The sequence below is a fragment of the Echiichthys vipera genome (assembly GCF_963691815.1).
Source record: "Echiichthys vipera genome assembly, chromosome: 23".
Taxonomy (NCBI): domain Eukaryota; kingdom Metazoa; phylum Chordata; class Actinopteri; order Perciformes; family Trachinidae; genus Echiichthys; species Echiichthys vipera.
In genome coordinates this window covers 16,084,135-16,102,657 of record NC_139848.1, presented here as the reverse complement: position 1 = coordinate 16,102,657, position 18,523 = coordinate 16,084,135, and the positions used below count along the sequence as shown (strand labels likewise).

The 18,523-nt window shown below is 39.0% G+C and overlaps 1 protein-coding gene across 1 annotated transcript; it reads right to left on the bottom strand.

The window, feature by feature from the left end:
* Window positions 1–1,484: 1,484 nt before the first annotated feature.
* LOC310964624 (uncharacterized protein) lies at window positions 1,485–17,264 on the bottom strand. Its single transcript, XM_083937820.1, has 19 exons — window positions 17,153–17,264; window positions 15,536–15,598; window positions 14,193–14,308; window positions 11,674–11,883; window positions 11,450–11,533; window positions 10,565–10,670; window positions 10,252–10,381; window positions 9,447–9,690; window positions 9,120–9,270; window positions 8,906–9,005; window positions 8,743–8,805; window positions 8,390–8,589; window positions 7,673–7,798; window positions 7,026–7,213; window positions 3,816–3,970; window positions 3,427–3,672; window positions 3,173–3,335; window positions 2,416–2,525; window positions 1,485–2,146 (listed from the first exon to the last, which is right to left on the bottom strand). Exons 2-18 carry the CDS (start codon window positions 15,570–15,572, stop codon window positions 2,430–2,432), a joined length of 2,415 nt encoding a protein of 804 aa, XP_083793946.1. The 5' UTR covers window positions 15,573–15,598; window positions 17,153–17,264; the 3' UTR covers window positions 1,485–2,146; window positions 2,416–2,429.
* Between the last annotated feature and the right edge of the window lie 1,259 nt (window positions 17,265–18,523).

Genomic DNA, 18,523 nt, shown 5'->3' with positions numbered 1-18,523 from the left:
TGGTGCTTTGTTTTATGTGCAGAGACTCTTATCATACTACTGCAAAGGTTTGCTGTTATTTGGAGCAGTGCTAGTGGTTAAAAAAGACATTTAAATGCTTTTAACTTGCCACACAGAGCTAATCACTGTTAGCCGCATTTGGGCGTCTGTCCCAGGTTTCTCCTTTAGTAGTTTGTGCACAAAAAAAAATGTCTCGAAGGCTTATTTGGTGAGTGTATTTGCCAAAAAAGAGCCTGGGGTGATTTTACACTGGCATTTCACTTTAATGGGCAGAGTGTCTTTGACTAGTGCTGTGGTTTGTTTGTCTACAATAATGTGAGTTTGAAGTGAAACAGAACTGATAATTACTCCAAGTGCTCTATCTTCATTATCTCCATAATACTTTATGCTAAATCTGAGGTCCAAATCAAGTGAACTATTCACTGAGTCGTAGAACCAGTTTGCAAATCAAAATTATTATTAATTGAGTTTGTTTTAATATGAATATCCCAGTTATGCTCATACATGAGTTAGTTATGTCAGTGGTGTTTTTACATGAGCACAGAGTAATCACGTTTTACTAGTAACATGGTTACTGATGCGCCTACTGTGTTCTGTTTGCACAGGCGTAGTTAAATCATGTTGTCTGTCTCAACATGCTGAGCTGATGATAGGCCGTTAAAAATATGAAAACAGAATCACTGATTGATTGCACAAGTAAGTTTTAAACACCATCGTAAACGTTGACCTTTTTAACAGTTCAAAAAAATGATATTTTACTGCCTTTTCATTTTCATGAACATATTTGCATATGGAGAATATCCAAGGTGCCGTTATCATACGATCTCTCTCCACTATCATTCAGTCTTTTCCAGCTCCTAGACATTTGAAGTTGGAGTGTTTTATTTCATGCAGGAGTTGATGTGAATCAATCAGGCTGCAGGAGAAAATCCCCACACACTGTGAGAGCCATCAACCGGCCGACCTCAATGTGTTTGACTGCTGTTTTGATGGCTGCCAGGACACATTCACAGCCCTCACCGCGGCTGACACACCCAACTACTGACGTCACCCCTTCCCCCTTCCTTACTGGGATGGTTCAAATCCACAAAGAAAACATGCGGGAAAGTGAAACAACCAAGAAACCAAAGTATTGAGTTTGTTTGAGTCACTTGAAGATGAAAGCAGGAAACACGGAGACATCATTTCCTTTTTCCACATTTGATTTCCAAAAACAGAATGAGTGGATGATCAACGGACCCTCGAGACTCCTCCTTGCGTCTTTAGTGTGGTTCTGAAGTCCTGAACTCTGACCTGAGAGGATGAGCCTGCTGCTGCTCTGCCGCTCTCCAGGTTCTGCTGCTGCTCCATACTGGTACTAGTCCTTTTTTTTTTACATATCATATGCAAATTATATATATATATATATATATATATATATATATATATATATAAATATATATATATATATATATTATTCTCAATACGAAAAAAATCACAGAATATTCAGGACGGATGAGTTTGTTCACCCACAACCTTTATTGATTTTTTTTGGTCTTTCTTTTGCTCATAGTATTAAAAACATAATAATGGTACAACAGCATGTCTCAGGTTATTCTCAGACACGGTTATAACTGACAATCTTCATTTGCAGGAACTTTACTGTTCACATTCCAATCACTATCTTCCTTCTTGCTGCAAAGCTCAGCTTTCAGCTGAGCCTGACAAACTTCATTGAACTTCATATCACTAAAACACACAAATTCTGTTTCTGCAGTCAGTCAGTAGCATCTAGGCTGTGTACATTTAAAGGATAGTTCATATTAACGAAGACATTATAGAAATTTGAACCCACAGTACCAGGAAGTAGTGCATAAAGTAAATCAAACCCTCTTATCCCTTCTTTGATTATATGTGTTCTTCATTGCACGCTTCACTTCTATGATTACACCAAAGATTATGTTTTATTTCAAAATGAATAATAAGCATGATTCGTGGATTAAATCATTAGCCCACAGATTCTTCAGGAATAATATTTGCCATCTCAGGTGGATCAAATGAAGATGCCCTGCCAGCGTTGTTTCACAGCAACAATAACTTCAAACATTCTTTGACAGCAGTGGGATTTTAGGCTCCTTATTGGGACGAATCAGAAGTCAGGAATCATCTGAGAACGACGAGACAAAACTGTGATAAGTCAGGATTTATACTTTGTCTCTGATGAAGGTTCAAAGCTCAAATAGTCAAACTGTTGCAAACTTTACTCATCACACCCCTGCTACTGAGAGGATGAATCATTTTGATTTGAATGACCCAGTGAGCTTTCCTCTGACATCACCAACAGGACAAACGGGACATTTTTTAGCTCCAAGAGCAGCTGGATCATCAGTATGATCAAATCATCTGACTTAAACAACTCATTCGGTTCATACACACCATGTAATGGGTCTTTAATTGTTCCAGCCCATAGTGATGAGGGCTGCGTTCCCATCTGCAAATTTAGTCCTGAAAGCTCTGCGCTTCCTAGAATCACCTCCACCACAGGTCTGTAAAACAGAGAGGATGTTAGCTGTGAAACTTTACTGACGTAAGCTAAATACATTAACATTAGAAATGTTATAATTAACATTATACATGTGATGCCCCCATAGTGTCCTCCCAAATGAGACCAATTGTACTGACCTGATGGTCAGATTGTCATTACATACAAATTCATGTTCTTTTTTTTACAACAGGCTAAATATATACACAAATACATACGGAAATAGATTAATTACATACATTATTACATAAAGCATAACACATAAAAAATAATAAATATGGGAATATGAACTGAAATAATTAAAATAACATATTGTTTACTTTCTGAGCTTTTCCACGACGATCTGATTGGTTGATCTGACCAACAAAGGTGGTGATAGACAGATGGTTTATCCAATCAACAACCAGTATCTTCGCCCCTTCCCAAAATATTTCCAAGCGAGAAAAAAAACTCTGGTGGAGTTCTACACGTTTAACTTTGCAACACTATAAAATACTCTGCTCCACCTCAGCTAACTACAAGCATGCTGCCCACATAGGAATGCATCAGTGATAATAATCCTTTAATATCACCATAAAAGGAAACAAATAGCATAATACGTACTTTGTTTCTGTGAGTTTTACCTTGTTGTATAACTACTACACTGCTTACCGGAGCACAAGATTGGCCCAGTGTGGGGCACAGTTCCACTTCGCAGTGCAGGTAGACTTCATTAGGTAGACCAGGGAACTCGAACATTCTGAAAGAGACGGCGCTGTACGTTCCCAGTCCATTTTCCAATACTGACACCGTCATGTCAGCTGAGTTTGCACATCTGCTCAAAAACAGAAAACAGACACAATGACATCAGCTTCATCAGCAGGTGATTCTTACAGCCGCTGACAAAGTCGGACAGTGTTTCTCACCCGTCAGTAACTAGGTCGTATCGCGGAGTGCTGTCAGGTGGAGACTGTGCGGTTGCCCAGCAGGAGTCGGTCACTATGGCCACCATATTTTCATCCAGCCCCTCCGTTTTCAGCTCCACCCAGACGGGCTGGTTCAGCAGGATCTCAGTTTCTGGCCCGACAAGGTTCATGAGGCCAGAGTCGGTGTAGGCGTTCATCAACAAATTGTAATTCCAAACTCCAGATACAATCTCCTTCACCACGGAGCTAAAAACAAACAAACAAACACACACACACAAACACACAAATACACAAACACACAAATACACAAACACACACACACTACAGCTGTCTTAAACTTTAACTGCTACAAGCTGCACACTAACAACCACATGAAGCTCCACACACACCTGTCCTTGATCTTGAAGGATACACTCTGGACATCTTCTGGCACAGTGTAGTAGCAAGAGAAGTCGATGGTTACGTCAGTGTCGCGGTTGATGACACCAGAGCTGTTGTTGCCTGTCGTGATGGTGTTCATATACATGACTTGGCTGTTGTTGTGCTACATTGTGACAGAAACACATATGTGTTTTCAGGGGAAGCATCCATAATCTTCATCTCCCAGTTCTTAAAGTGAAAAATTTAGATAAATTCAATTCCATTTACAGTGGCAACTCATACCAGTCTGCAATTTCCCAGCCCAGGATCAATAAAGTATTTCTATTCTCTTCGATTCTATTCTATTCTTTTCTATTCTAATAAAGGTTAGCTCAGGGCACTTTACATATGGAGTAGGTTAAGACCACACTATATAACTTATATACGGTTTACATATCTTTCTTTCATAAATAAATAAAGTGGTGTAAAATGTACTCCCAAACTCAAGGCAGAATAAAACACATTCAGCTCTTCTTTGTGATGTTACTGCTTCACATTCATAATAGCAACTTCATAAAGTGACTATAAGTCAGATGTTGTGGTACAACACTACCTTACCACTACAAATACTTCTTCTACAGCAAAAACCATCCATCTACACAACTCACAACATCATTCTTAGTACTAACAAGCCCCCAATTTGCTCACAGACCATAACAAATATAGAAGCCAATGCGTAGTATTCAAACATCTCAGCCCCAGGCTCATCATTACTTTGTCATGAGTCTACATAGTCAGCTGCATATTTTGACCCAAAATAATTTCGAACAAAATTTCTTTCAGTGGTCTACAGTAGTATCAGATGTACTTAAAAACATACTAAACGTTTACGAAAGTTTGACTCCAGAAAAGGCCCTTATTTCAAAATGGCTGCTGCTAGGTCCTTAAAATGACTCCATTACTTCTTTCTATTCCTCCTAGACCAGGAACGCTGGTTCCTGATGCATGTTTTGGCTTGTGATATTCTTATTAGCATATCTGCCTGGAAGATAATGGATTACAAGTACACTTATATATAATGCAATTGGTTACAAGCATGTTAATGCGAAAAAATAAGTACAATTTCCTCAAGTTAATGCATTGTTCTCCTTTCTCATATCATTTTGTATAATGTGGTGGGTTATGTGGTCAATAACCATTATTTTGATTTGAATAAAGAATATGAATTGGAACTGTGTGATACTGTAACATGTGTCAAAACAGGGCTGCCACATGAAGGCTCAGTAAGGCTAATCCCTTTTTTTCTTATTCTGGTTTATTTGCCATACTTTTTTGCACTGTGGCATAGACCTATATTCACGATAAGTCACCACACTCTTCCTCCCATAGAGGTTGATTATATTGATTATCACACTTCCTTACTTGATATGGTCCACAAGCAGGCATGTGTGGTAGTCCATATGCCCTGCAACTGCACCATTGCAGGGCGTTTAGATTATTTTTTGGCAGTTTTTCAAGCCTTTATTATACATGACAGACAAGAAATGGGGGGAAACATGCAGCAAAGGGCCGCAGGTCAGAGTCGAACCTGCCTTGAGGAACATTAGCCTCTTTAAATGGGGTGACTGCTCTACCCACAGGGCCACCGGCAGCCCCTATTGTTCAGATTTTGATAGAATATCCGCTCTGGCTATACCACTACTGTACTAGCATGTTTTTTTTGTTTTTTTTAAATAACTATGGAACTTCAACAAAAAAAACTTTATTTTGTGAAAAGAACAGTGAGAAAAATTAAAAAAACATTTTCAGATCCCTTGTCATGTCAGTACCCTCCTCTCTTCCGTTATGTGTGAGTTTGTCTCCCCCTGTCTGTGTTTCCCTGCATGTTCTCTCCCTCATCTCTGTGTAGGTCCGGTAGGCGTTCCCCCAAACCTGCAGCCTGTTATGCTGATTACACCACCACCTTAAATACCTCAAGCTGACAGGCATGCAGCGCCGAACCGTCGTCGACCCTTCATTGGTAACACTATTCTTCCCCGGACTGGCATTCCCTTTCTCGTTGTGGTTTTCACGCTCCCCGAAGTAAGTTGGGAAACGTGTTTTGTTTTCTGTTTTTCTCCGTAGTTTCCCGTGTTCCCGTTTCCCGGTCGCATAAGCCTATGTCTTGGTTGATTTAATTCAGCATTTAGTCATGGTTTCGGGTTACGGTTAGGGTCAGGATTAGGCTCAGGGTCTACATTAGCCCAATTGCCCTGGAATTCAGCATAGATTCTGGAAAAAATAACATAGGACCCTTTCTGTGACAAAGGGATTAAGAAAGGGTCTGATATTCCCCGGTAACATACATAGCGAGGAACATAGGACCTGGGGACCATAGGTGTGCTCCCTTCTGAAGTCATTCAAAGCAAGGACCTCTACACTTTTTGAATCCTATAGCCCTAAATAGACATTGTTGAAATCTTCTGACACAATGGTAACTTATCACTCATTTTGCTCACTACTTTTTTCCCAAAATAGAAGTTTTTATAGAAGTGCCTTGATTATTTAAAAAACAACAACATGCTAGTACAGCAATGGTAACGCCACAGTGAATAATCTATCAAATTCTGAAAAAAAAAAAAACAGAATTCCACAATAAATCAAGAATGAATACTTTATTATCTAAACTTGATCTCAACTGTATGTATTACCTTATTCAAATTCAAATGAATGACCATTTTAGAGAGTTCACACACAATAATCTATTAGGCTGATTCAGAGTTGTTTATGATCAAAAGTTTTAATACTCCAATTTAAGTTTTCATTATAGGTGCAATAACTTTTAGATTGAATGTCAACTCTGTGTTTAAACAAAAATGTGTATGTGTCGAAAAGCATTAAATATGCTAAATCATTTACATATCTAGTTCTTCCCAAACAAATATATATGCATTCCACAAGTATGCAATCATGTCAGTGCAATTTAGACAAGTCCCAGAAAACATGGGGTTAGACACCATGATTACTTGGCTAGGTCAAATAATATAGGGCTTACTGCCAATCTTGAGCCATCTTAAAAATTGCAAATTTGGTCCATCTCTGGTAAACTTTTAGTATGTTAAGAGCCGTAATAAATGCAAAAAACAGCTGAGAGTTAGGTGTGTTTTCATATATAGAGCAACCTAACAGGGTAGTGAGGAGAAATAACTGCAAGTTTTTTGTGCTCGTTGAGATCTTCAAACATAGAGACGGGCACCCACCATAACCTCTGTCCCGCAGGTGTTGCTGCTGTTGAAGCTGAAAGTCACCATGTGGGTCTCTTCGTTCTTTTCTCCTTTGCAGTTGGGGTCATTGAGGTGTAAGGTGGAGTAGTCGATGCCTTTCTCTGCCAGCAGACATTCAGCCAGAGTCAGAGTGGCAGAGCTCTCCGTGCAGACTGTTGGATCGCCTGAACACCCAAAAAAAAACAAAGTCAAAATATCACCAACCGAATGTGGATGTATCTGTGGTTGAATTGCTCAATAAGTAATGGCTACCTTGTGTTGATGTTATCTTTTGAACAAAATAAAATTTGATTTTGAGCTATAGGAGGCAGAAAAAATGTCCATTTTTTTACGGAATAATAATTAGAGAAGAAAAAAAATATGTTTTTCTGCTCTTTGGGACATCAGACTGAACCAAAACATAGAAACAGATGTACAGCTGCCAGATGTTTCTTCATAACTAAAATATTTTGTATCTATGTCTTTTCTGTGAATCAGTAAAATGTTTTTTTTTTCTGTTTTAATTCTATTCTGTTCTGTTAATTTACTTAAATACACATCACAGGTATTCATCCTGATGACCCATCTCCTTCCAAAGAAACATCATAACCTTTCAGGAGGTTTTTCCACGTGTTGCATTGTACCTAAATCATCTGTTGGTTTGTACGTGGAGGCAAACGTAGCCCGACATAGGCAGTGGCTTTCACCGAGGCTCTCTCCGCAGAACTCATGATCACTGCAGTACTGCGGACAAAAGGCCTGACGGACAGCTACAGACACACAAACGCACACACACACGAGCTTCACTTTCAAATGACAGAAAAAGAACATTTCAAAATAGGTTTGTTTACTGGAAAGGAGTAAGTCCATTAAAAAAATGACTTTGACATTCAAACATTCATCTTCAAATGCTTGTCCCTGTCGGGGTCACGGGGGAGCTGGAGTTGATCCCAGCTGACTTCGGGTGTGAGGCGGGGTACACCCTGGACGGTACACCAGTCTATCGCAGGGCACACAGAAAGGCCCCAGCCGGTATGTGAAACCTGGAACCTTCTCGCTGTGAGGCAACAGTGCTAGCCACTACACCACCATGTAGCCGACTTTGACTTTTATTCCCCTTTATTCTGGCTGCTTGTTACTTATCAGACTTCATGAGCTCAAAAAATTAAAATTGGATGTTGTGTATGGAGGATTTAACCCCAGATTAAATTGATTTTTTTTTCTTATTAGCTTCTACTTTCTCTCGTCCGGATGGTTAGAAATAGTTTCAGCCTGAAACATCAGGGGGAAATCATTCACATTTGAGCCTGCTCCAACTCATTGTATAGAACATAATCAGTGAAACTGCATAATGATCTTACGGCAGCCAGTCTGTGACCTCCACTCCAGTATGATGTTGTCTCTCAGGAAGCAGGAATTGGCGTAAGCCTCTAAAAACCTGCAGTTGAGACCATCCTCCATCGGGTATTGGCAGGAAAGATTTGTGCAGGCGGTTATGAAGGGCTCTGGGTCAGCGTGGTCGTGGCAGGCGGTGAAGGGGGCTTGATTCAAGAGGTTACAGCTGATTCAGCCGTGTAGAGAGGAAGAACGAGAGTCAAACAGCAGTTTGCTGAACAGTATTATCGAATCACCCCTGCTCATATGATAGTGTCATGGCACCTCAGAAAGGCCAGAGAAAGATGAGTTTATTGTCTTTTCATGGGTCAGTTCTTACCGTTCAGTTGCGATGGTGCAGTTGATCGTACTGTCGGGGTCATCGCTGTGCTGAGTCTCACAGCTTGGGGGTGACAAACAGGACAGCATATGACATATGAAACCTATACAACAATGATGAACAGCCCATATCAGTTATGTGTCAAGTTAAGACTAAGTCATACCCGAGGGCACTTAAGGGAGGGAACTTCTCAATAGCTGGGTCAGGGGTAAGAGTCTGATTAGATGTAAAACCACAGAAGCCACCTAGATCTTCATAGTTTCCTGATTTTAGGAGAAAATAAAAGATGAATCAGTGAAATCTGAAACTTACAAGCACAGCTGTCATTCTTAAATTTAAACAACAGCCTTGTCCAGATAGGATTGAGTTCTTTGTACCTGACATTTGTGCGGTGTTGCCGTCAAAAAAGACGGTCATGTTGGATAATGATGGGGTAAACTTGGCAGTAACTCCAGTCTGGTCCTTGGAGAGCTCCACACCGTGAAAAAGTTGAGCAGTGGCATTTAGCTCTACTGTTTGGTCATCAACCTACATCACAACAGATAAGAGATGGGATCAGGTTCTCTCTCATCTTAAGGCTTTATGGAGTTAGAATAACAGATTGTAAAGTATTCAGGGGGAGAATGATCATCATCAGTGATCGAAATAAAAAGAGGAAACAACAATAATCATATGCTGTCTCTTGCTTTTAGATGGCAGCTTACCAAAACTCTTCCACTTTGTCCCAGATTAATTACACCCCCACCGGTCAGATTTATCATCATGTGGTCCAACAGTAACACATCCTTACGGCGTTGCTCACGGAAAACAGCAAGGAGGACAAAACCTTGGTTTTGTTGAGGCGTCATCAGATTGTACGCACACTGATCTTGGACAGTGTGGACTCTGCCGAAGACATCGATGACGGAGGAGCCAGTCACAGTGCACACAATGGGGTATGGAACACACCTGATGGACACGGAAAGAGATGAATATTAGTCGGTATATTTCTCAAAACAGTTTGACCATTTCTGCAGAAGTCCTCTGTCCCAACTTTACTACAAAACATATCCACTCAAAAAAATCTAAAAAATCACTTCGCAACCCTCAAGAAAAACGGAACAACTTCAAACCCATTTGATACAGCTATTGGATAGAGAAATGCTGTGCTTCCTGTTTTATTCTTCTTGATATTATTTATATTATAATTATTAGTAGTTGTAGTATTATTAGTATTAGTATTATGAACCGTGTTAAAGATCTGGTTGTTTCTCTCTCTCCCTCTTTTTTATCGTCTGTTTGTCCATCCCTGTTAATAAAGTGCAAGCCTGAATCTTTGGAGTGCTGTTTTAAGTTTTATCGACTGAATCAGTCATTAGTTGATTTAAAAACACATAATGGAGACATTTTTGAAAAAGGAAGGGCTTTTGAATAAGGTAAATAATGGTTAAATATCAGACCTTTCTCAGAATTCAAATCAATCAGAGCTTTATTCAAACCTTACCCCAAACATAACGCAAACATATTTACGTGTTGTTGACGTTGCACTCTTCAAAGGGTCCACATGTACTGACATTCTTGACGACTGCAGATGCATCACAAATTAAGTTGGAGCACCCTTCTCCCTGCATTATCACTGAGTCGGCTACAAAAGCGGAACCTGGGAGGTGAAGGGAGGTTTATTAAATTAGTTTCATATCAAAGTTTCACCAACTAGAAAATGTGAATTCAGACGGAAAATTGTAAGAGAATAAAGTAACTTCAGAAATGTTAAAATATCATGTTAGTTCAGAGGATGCCTGAGGATTTCAGTGTCTTAATGGGAACCACCTGATTCACCCACCTGAGTGTCTGCAGCCCAGAAGGTCCGAGTAGACAGTACCACTTGTTTCAGCAACTGTCCAATTCTGTGAGTACACAGTTGAGTTATCAACCGTTGCTTCAAAAACCTAGAAAGGGATAAGACAAAAACATAAATTCTGTTATAGTGAGTGAACAGTGTCGGTCTTCAGCCTGCGATCATTATTAATGATATATCTAATCAGCTTCAAATCCAGGTTCATACCCTAAACTCTTCATCTCATTTCGATGTAAAAAACCCTAAAAATAAAAACTGAAGCACTTTCATGAGGTTCATAACCACAATATTAAGAGTTTTCTCCTCGTCCTCCTCCTCATCATCAGCTGGTGAAAGCGGAGACATTTTAGAAGCGAGGAGGTGCAACTCAGTGATTTCCTCACGTGTTTACTCCCTGCCATGCCCATAGGGAGATGTTCCAGGAACATTCAGGTCCCCCCTGAATGTTCCTGGAGGCCTCGTTCCCAGGACTAGATGGAGAGATTATATCTCTACACTTGGCTGGAAATGTATCCGGATCCCCCAGCTAGAGCTGGTTAATGTGGCTTGTGAAAGGAAATTCTGGGGTCCTCTGCTAGAGCTGCTGTCCCCCAAGACCCGACCCCAGATAATAGTGTGTGTGTGTGTGTGTGTGTGTGTGTGTGTGTGTGTGTGTGTGTGTGTGTGTCTGCTCGTGTGTGTGTAACAGGCCAGTAAAGCAAAGCAAAAATAATGAAGATTGAGCTGAGAGGGAGTCAAATGGTTGGTCCAGCCCTAAAATGTCTCTTCAGTGATTCACTTATCGCCCAAAACCATTGAACTGTTTTAATGCTCACACACTTAATGTTGATATATGAGAACAACAAAGATTTATTATAAAGCCAAACTTACATGATTGGCAGCAGAATTAAAGGAGGGATAGGTAACTAGCTTCAGAACTGTTTGCTGATTGAACTTGATAAGGAACAAATCCGCCTGAAAGCATAAACACACAAGACAGAAAATATCAGGAAATGATAGTTTTAGAAATAAACCTTGTCACACAATGTCGTTGAAATGGTTATTTCATACAAAAGATCAGTCAGTCTAAAAGCATGGAAGTGATGAGGACTCACAGTATATTGAAATGGTCCACCAGCAGTAAATTCTAGATAAACCTCACAGCTGGACGTCTGGCCTGGTAGAATGGGGACAATTTCTGTGATGGGGTAAACTGTCACAAAGACTAAATGCCCTAAGTGGGACAACAAAAGACAGTCTTGTGAAGTTTCTCCTGGGTTATTGATGAAACAAATATCAACTGATGCATCATCATTGATGGTCACCTGCGAAAACAGAGAGACACCATTAGTTGTGGAGGGTCAATAAGCTTGACTGCTCTCAGTTAGAATAGTGAGTGTGCACCTATCTGAATAACCTCTGTTCCATCAACACTGAGTTGAATAATCTCTGTTCCATCAACACTGAGTGGAAAACAACCCTGTTGTAAAGTTGAGAGTTAAACCCAAACAGAATGTGATGATTTGCAATATCTGTGGCGAGGCCAGTCCTATTTGGGTGGGCTCTAGCCCACTGAAAACTTGCCTCAGCCTACCTTATTATCTTTTTCCTCAAATCCGTTTTTTTCCATCCCCCAAACTCCTTTTGTTTAGAGATGGAGAAAATGAACAGGCTCAAATGAAATTGAGCGTAACCTTCCAGCATGAAACTCTTACTTCTGATTGGTGGGTGGGCGTATCCTGTTTGACAAAACCGAGCACGAGCCCAGCACAAGCACGGGCCTAACAAACTTGTTTTTTTTACTGTTTCGTCTACCCTTAGAGGCTACGTAGTATATTGAATGACAGTTAACCACAAGGTGATTATATGACTCTTTTTGAATCGCTTTATGTCTCAGTCAGCAGAGGCTTGTAGATAAGCTAAGGTGCCAGGAGCTAGCGCAATCTAGTTAAAGAGCAAAGAGTTGCTAACATGCTAGTTTATGACAGGAGGCCTTCTGAAACGCTGCACTGACCATTCCAGTCAGCAGCTTCAGTTGCGAACGGTCCTTCAGAGCCTTAAGACATCTCCATACCTGGCTCAGAAGGACCATGGAGCGAAAGAGACTCAATCACCTAGCATTGATGTATGTTGAGAGTGATGTTCTTAAGAAAATAGATCCTGAATGATCGACTGATAGATTTTCATCCCTGAAAGTGAGGCGACATAGTTTAGTTTATCCGAAATAGTGGTTTGTCTCTCATAGTACTGTATAAGTCTAATACATGTTGTACTTGGTGATGCATGGTCAAGTTGTTCTAATTTTAAAACTCTCCTTTTGCATCACAAGTTTAATGAAAATCTATGTTGATAAAATATTCTGACGTCAAAAAACTATATCTGTTTTAAAGTACACATTTGACTTTTTCTTCATATTTTAATCATCCATTTTCCATATTTACCATAAATAATTTACATTGAAAGCAATTTGTTTCAGTAACTGTGTGAATACAAAAAAGGATAAAATACAACATTGTCAATGTTTCTGTGAAAATGACCCAAAGGAAATGTCATATACCTCAATGTTTGTATTACAGCTTTCTTCAGTATGATCATTACTTCATCTTAACATTCTTTTCCGCCTTTCATCACTTTGTATTATTAATTAATGAATTAGCTCACACTGCCATCTATTGGCTCAGAATTGACACAGCATAGACGCAAACGGAATAAAGGTAACAGAATCTTGGACCGAAAAAGCATGGGTTTATACTACATTTGCAACAGTGTTGTCTATTTCTAAGATAAAAAGGTTAAGTTATAAACAATACATTTCTTCTTTAATAAAGCTAGAGACTAGCCAAAATGTGTTTAATATAAAATAAACTTGGTGTCAACAATATCTCAGGTATTGAGGAGGTTAAAATGTTTACAAATCAAGAAAAAGTCCTCCACTTCAACAATCCCAAAGTGCAGGCCTCCCTCGCTGCCAACCCTCTCAGCATCACTGGCCGTGTTGAGACCAAACAGCTGACAGAGATGCTGCCGGGTATCTTGAACAGCTGGGAGCCGACAGCCTGACGTGCCTCAGGAGACTTGATGATGCCCTGCCCATAGAGGCTTCAGATGGAAAAGTGCCGATTGCAACAGTAGAAGAAGACGATGAGGATGAGGATGAAATACTCACATAGGTATTATGAGGTTAAACGTTAAATAATTTGCCCCATGTAAAGAGGCTGAAGGTTATCGATGGCTGTGGGTTCGGCCCCGACCTGCGGCCCTTTACTGCATGTCTCCCTATTTCTTTCTCTCACCCCATTTCCTTTTTTGTCCTGTGTAATAAAATGCTTGAAAACTGCCAAAAAATTATCTTAAAAAAAAGGCCTGTGCTTTTCTGACCATATACCACTAGACTATTAAAAATCTATACTGTGTTGGATAAATGGATAAATAGATATTTCTATTATTATGTATTAGATCCCCACATAAATAAATGTAGGATCTTGACCAGGTCACCCTTAAATGCAGCAGAATGCAGGAAATCACAACTACAATATTCAAAATCGCAAAAGTGAACTTGAGAGGTGCTGGCAGATGGAGGAAGGGAAACAGTTGGTGAATACAGGTAATAAGAGAAACACACTATCTTACTCACAGACAGCAATGTGTATTCGGCTCCATAAAGGAAGAGGGGACAGATGGTGAAGTCCACAAGTCCAGTATCAGTGATTGTTGTTTGAGACAGAGAAAGGTCAACCTGGCTGGCAGCAACTACAGCGTGAATTTAAAGGACAAAGGACAAATAATTATTAATAAACATCTATCATGACCAACTTTGATACTGTTCATTCACACGTCTGACTTAAAATGATATTCATTAAAACATTAAAAACTCATTCATTTTTTTAATTCATCTTCAACCACTTATCCCGGGGTCGGGGTCGCGGGGGGTGCTGGAGCCAATCCCAGCTGACAGCTCGAGCCTCGGGCGTGAGGCGGGGTACACCCTGGACAGGACGCCAGTCTATCACAGGGCACATAGAGACGAACAGAGACAGACAACCATTCACACCTACGGGCAATTTTAGAGTCATCAATTGACCTAACACGTGCACGTCTTTGGATTGTGGGAGGAAACCGGAGAACCTGGAGAAAACCCATGCAGAGAACATGCAAACTCCACAGTGCTAACCACTACACCACCATCATTGCAGGGTGAGAACCGGCTTCAATATTGGATTCATAAATGGAAAAACGTAATTGATTAAGTCCAAGTGGATGAATGAACTGAATCTATTCAACTGGAATTAACTTCCTTATGTTAATCAAATGTTATCTTTATTAATTTATGTTGATTTCATGGATGAACATATGTTTTGAAAACACATCATTCAGAAAATGTTTCCGGTGAAAATCTTTGAATGCAGAAGTTAAAAAAGAGGCGGACAAAACAAAATAAATAATTCAATAAATAAATGAATATGCTATAAAATGTACCAAAAATAATATTCAAAATAAACGTAGGCATTCATCAATTGATAAAATATATGTTTTAGTTTCCTTGTTTCCTTATTTACCTTTGTATTCATTTGCCTATTTATTTATTTCCATATTTAATTTTCACTTTTATATATTTGTAATTTTTTCTTTAATGGATATTGACTTTTGCATTTATTTATTATTAATTTTCTTGTTAATCAAATGTTATCTATTTTAAATTAGAAAAATAAATAGTAAACAAATAAATTGGGGACTTCATAAAAATGTAAATAAATAGACTAAAAAAGAAAATAGTTCATAATTAATGACACTTTGTGAGCGTCTGGCTTTCAATCCCATGCAGTTCAACTGCAAAGAAGCATTTGAATGGATTTTGATAGGAATGTTTCAAATTAAATGTCCCGTAGAGGCTGCTGCTGGAAAAATAGTCTGATCATCAAATGCCTTTAAAACAAAGGTTTTTTTTAAAGTGGTGTAAACTTTTCAAGGGCTGCTCACCTGCCAGCAGGAGGAGCAGTGTACCTGTCTTCACCATGACGGAGCCTCAGCCGTAAAGTGTTGCTTCATTGGAAAGAAACAGATCACATTGTAAGTACTTTATTTAATAACACTACACCCAACACCATACGAATGCACACATTGGGGCAGTAGTCTTTATGGCATGCTGCATTGGGTAATAACTGAACAAATTACAATGAACCTACTATAGTCATAATAAGGTTTTCTAAGGCGATGTTTAACATCTCTAAATACATGGTTGTCATATTTTTATTTTTTTTGCTTAATATTAAATGAATTTTCCTTACTTTATGGGGACAACTGGGGACACGTCAAATTGACATGATTATATTTGTACACTGTTTTTTTATTTTGTCTCCTTAAGCTGCTATGTTAAACATGAATGAAAGTAAATGTGTAGTTAATTTATTAAAGTAAAAAGTATATTTTTTACACATACATTTTCTTTAGTGATTTAGGATGACATGAAGGGACTATCATGTATTAAAGTTTCTTTTTGAAATATGTAGGACCCTGATTATGACACATCCTCCTCTGATGCTCCTCCTAAGTGCAGACATGTTACCTTCCAAAAATGGAAAATTATTATGGTGCCGCTCCTGACTTGAACAACTTGGTGCTGCTCATGTCTTTAAAATTACAATCATTATAATTATATATCTATATAAATTATAGAATAATGATTCTCTTTAATATTATCTATTTTACAATTCAAATGTTTAGAAATGTTTGAAATTATTTTCTTTTCTTGAGTTCAAATTGATCCTGCACGTAGCCTGACACACACTACTGTACTTGATAATGGAAATTTATTTCATTCCAAATATAAATAACACAAAATAGTACTTAGAAATTATATACGTACTTTAAAACACACAAACAAATATCTCTGGATCTAATTTTAAGACAATCCAATATTAGGTCAAAATTGTTGATTTAAGTATTCTTTTTAATATATTTCTGAAGTTACGTTATAGGTATTGTGGATGTATAAGAAGGTGTTAGGGGTGCTGTGTTTCATTTAAAATGCTATTTAGGTAGTCAATAAATACACATTCAACCCAGTGTCCAGAGTGAAATTTGGCATTGTACGTTGCCGGAAACCCCATATATGTTTACTCTTTACGTTTCTAAGATGCTGCAACCCTTTCTCATTACCCACTTTTCACATACTGACACTTTATGAAGCTCCACGATCACAGTTTTAAATACACTATTACTATAACTTAGGTTTACACATTAAATGACATGCTCAGATTGAGGAAAGGATTTGGGTTAAAATAAGTATGTCCGTGAAAGACAGAAAGGGTGAAAGTCTGTTGTGTGTTCGACCCCCCCCCCCCACCTCAATCCATTATAAGCATAATATTAATGTACATAATTTTAGATTATAGTCAGTAGTCAGTTGAAAGCCTGTTACGTTACATACAGATATAAGAAATGTTTGCAGAAATGTACAATAGCAGTTGTTTTTCTGGGGACCAGACTGGCATCTTGGCAGAACCAGAATAATTCTGCAGTCCTTCTGGATGTGCATAATATGCATTGTCTACACGAAGCTAGGCAGACAGAATAACAGCATCCAGCTTATCTTACCGTCTGGAGGTTGAGTGGCCAGCCAGGGGTTGAACCTCTGCTGATGGAGGTTGGCGTTGATCCACTCTGGGTCGTTTCAGCTCTCAGGCAGATGTGTCTGACGTGTCTCTCTGTCAGTATTTTTTATAAAAGGCCCTTGTCCTAAAGATTAACTAGAGTTGGGGATTTACTGTTATGACTCCCCAAACTGGTTGTATCTGTTCATCAGCTGTCAAGTCAAGTTTTGTTTGTGCATCAAAACAACACAGTTCGCCAAGGTGCTGAAGGGACAACATACAAAAACCACACTTTGAAAAACTCCATGTGACAATGAATCACATGCTTTGTTTATTAAAGTGTGCCCAGGCATCTGCTTTAGAGACAATGGCAAAGAAAATTCCAGACCCTTTTCAAAACATGGATTCAATAGAAAAACCCAAGCTCGTATATATTTTGACTGTGTGAACCAAATGAAAAACATTAATTCACAAGTGATTGAAATGACTTTCATAATTATGAATTCCTAATGCACCTGTGTGAAACACAGAAATGGGTCACTTTTTTCTCACATAAAACAAAGTAACAACAACGTAGTTAGAGAACCCGGAGTTTATTTAAAAGAGTATTTTGAAAGACTTAGCAACTGGCCCCTGTACCAGCTCCTCTCATAGTAAAGTCCATTAAAGTTGACAAAAAACAAATGCAATTCAAGAGTGGTTTGCTGCTATTTTGAGCAATATTAGTGGTTAAAAAAGACATTTTAATGCCTTCATCGTGCTGCCCCAACCAAATCACTGTTAGCCATGTCCAGCTGTTAGCGACTCTCCCGGATTCCTCCGTTATCAGTTGTAACATGAAAAAAACGGTCTCGGAGACTGAATTGATGTATGCAAGTGCAGAAAAAGACGTTGGGATGATTTAAGTTTTTTAAAGTTTTTCTTTAAGGGCTCATTCTCTGGGATTTTGATTTTGATTTTCCTCTTGAACTCTCCGTAAGAATTAGTCAGGAGAGGAAACCTGTAAATTGACCGATCGGCCTCTGCTGCACATCTGAAAGGAGTGTGATGGTTTGAGGCTAAATTGATCCTTCAGACCCTTGAAGACTTATTGCTGTTTATTCAACCACCTGCTCCAAACTATACCAGTGTCATTTACATCTGAATCTAGTCCTGCACTCAAGTCTCATGAGGGCCATTCATATGCAGAGAGGTGTTACTATCTAGTGTCTGGACCCCCTTGAAAACGGGGCATATCCAAATAAATCAATTTTCAATCCCATGTAAGGGTCCCTGAACATCAGCTATGAAGAGTGTTGTGATATTGAAGGGTGTGTAAAGCCTGTAGCTTCATACACAAGAGGAATCCAGCCTGGAATGTCTTCCAAAGGTGCTT

Bases quoted from the DNA above. Each gene is read 5' to 3' on its own strand.
- LOC310964624 (XM_083937820.1), bottom strand. From the start codon at position 15,572: ATGGTGAAGACAGGTACACTGCTCCTCCTGCTGGCAG. The intron at 10,671-11,449 runs GTAAGTTTGGCT...ATCCCTTTCTAG, and splicing joins TTAATTCTGCTGCCAATCAT to GTTTTTGAAGCAACGGTTGA. The intron at 3,673-3,815 runs GTGTGTGTGGAG...GTTTGTTTTTAG, and splicing joins TCCTTCAAGATCAAGGACAG to CTCCGTGGTGAAGGAGATTG.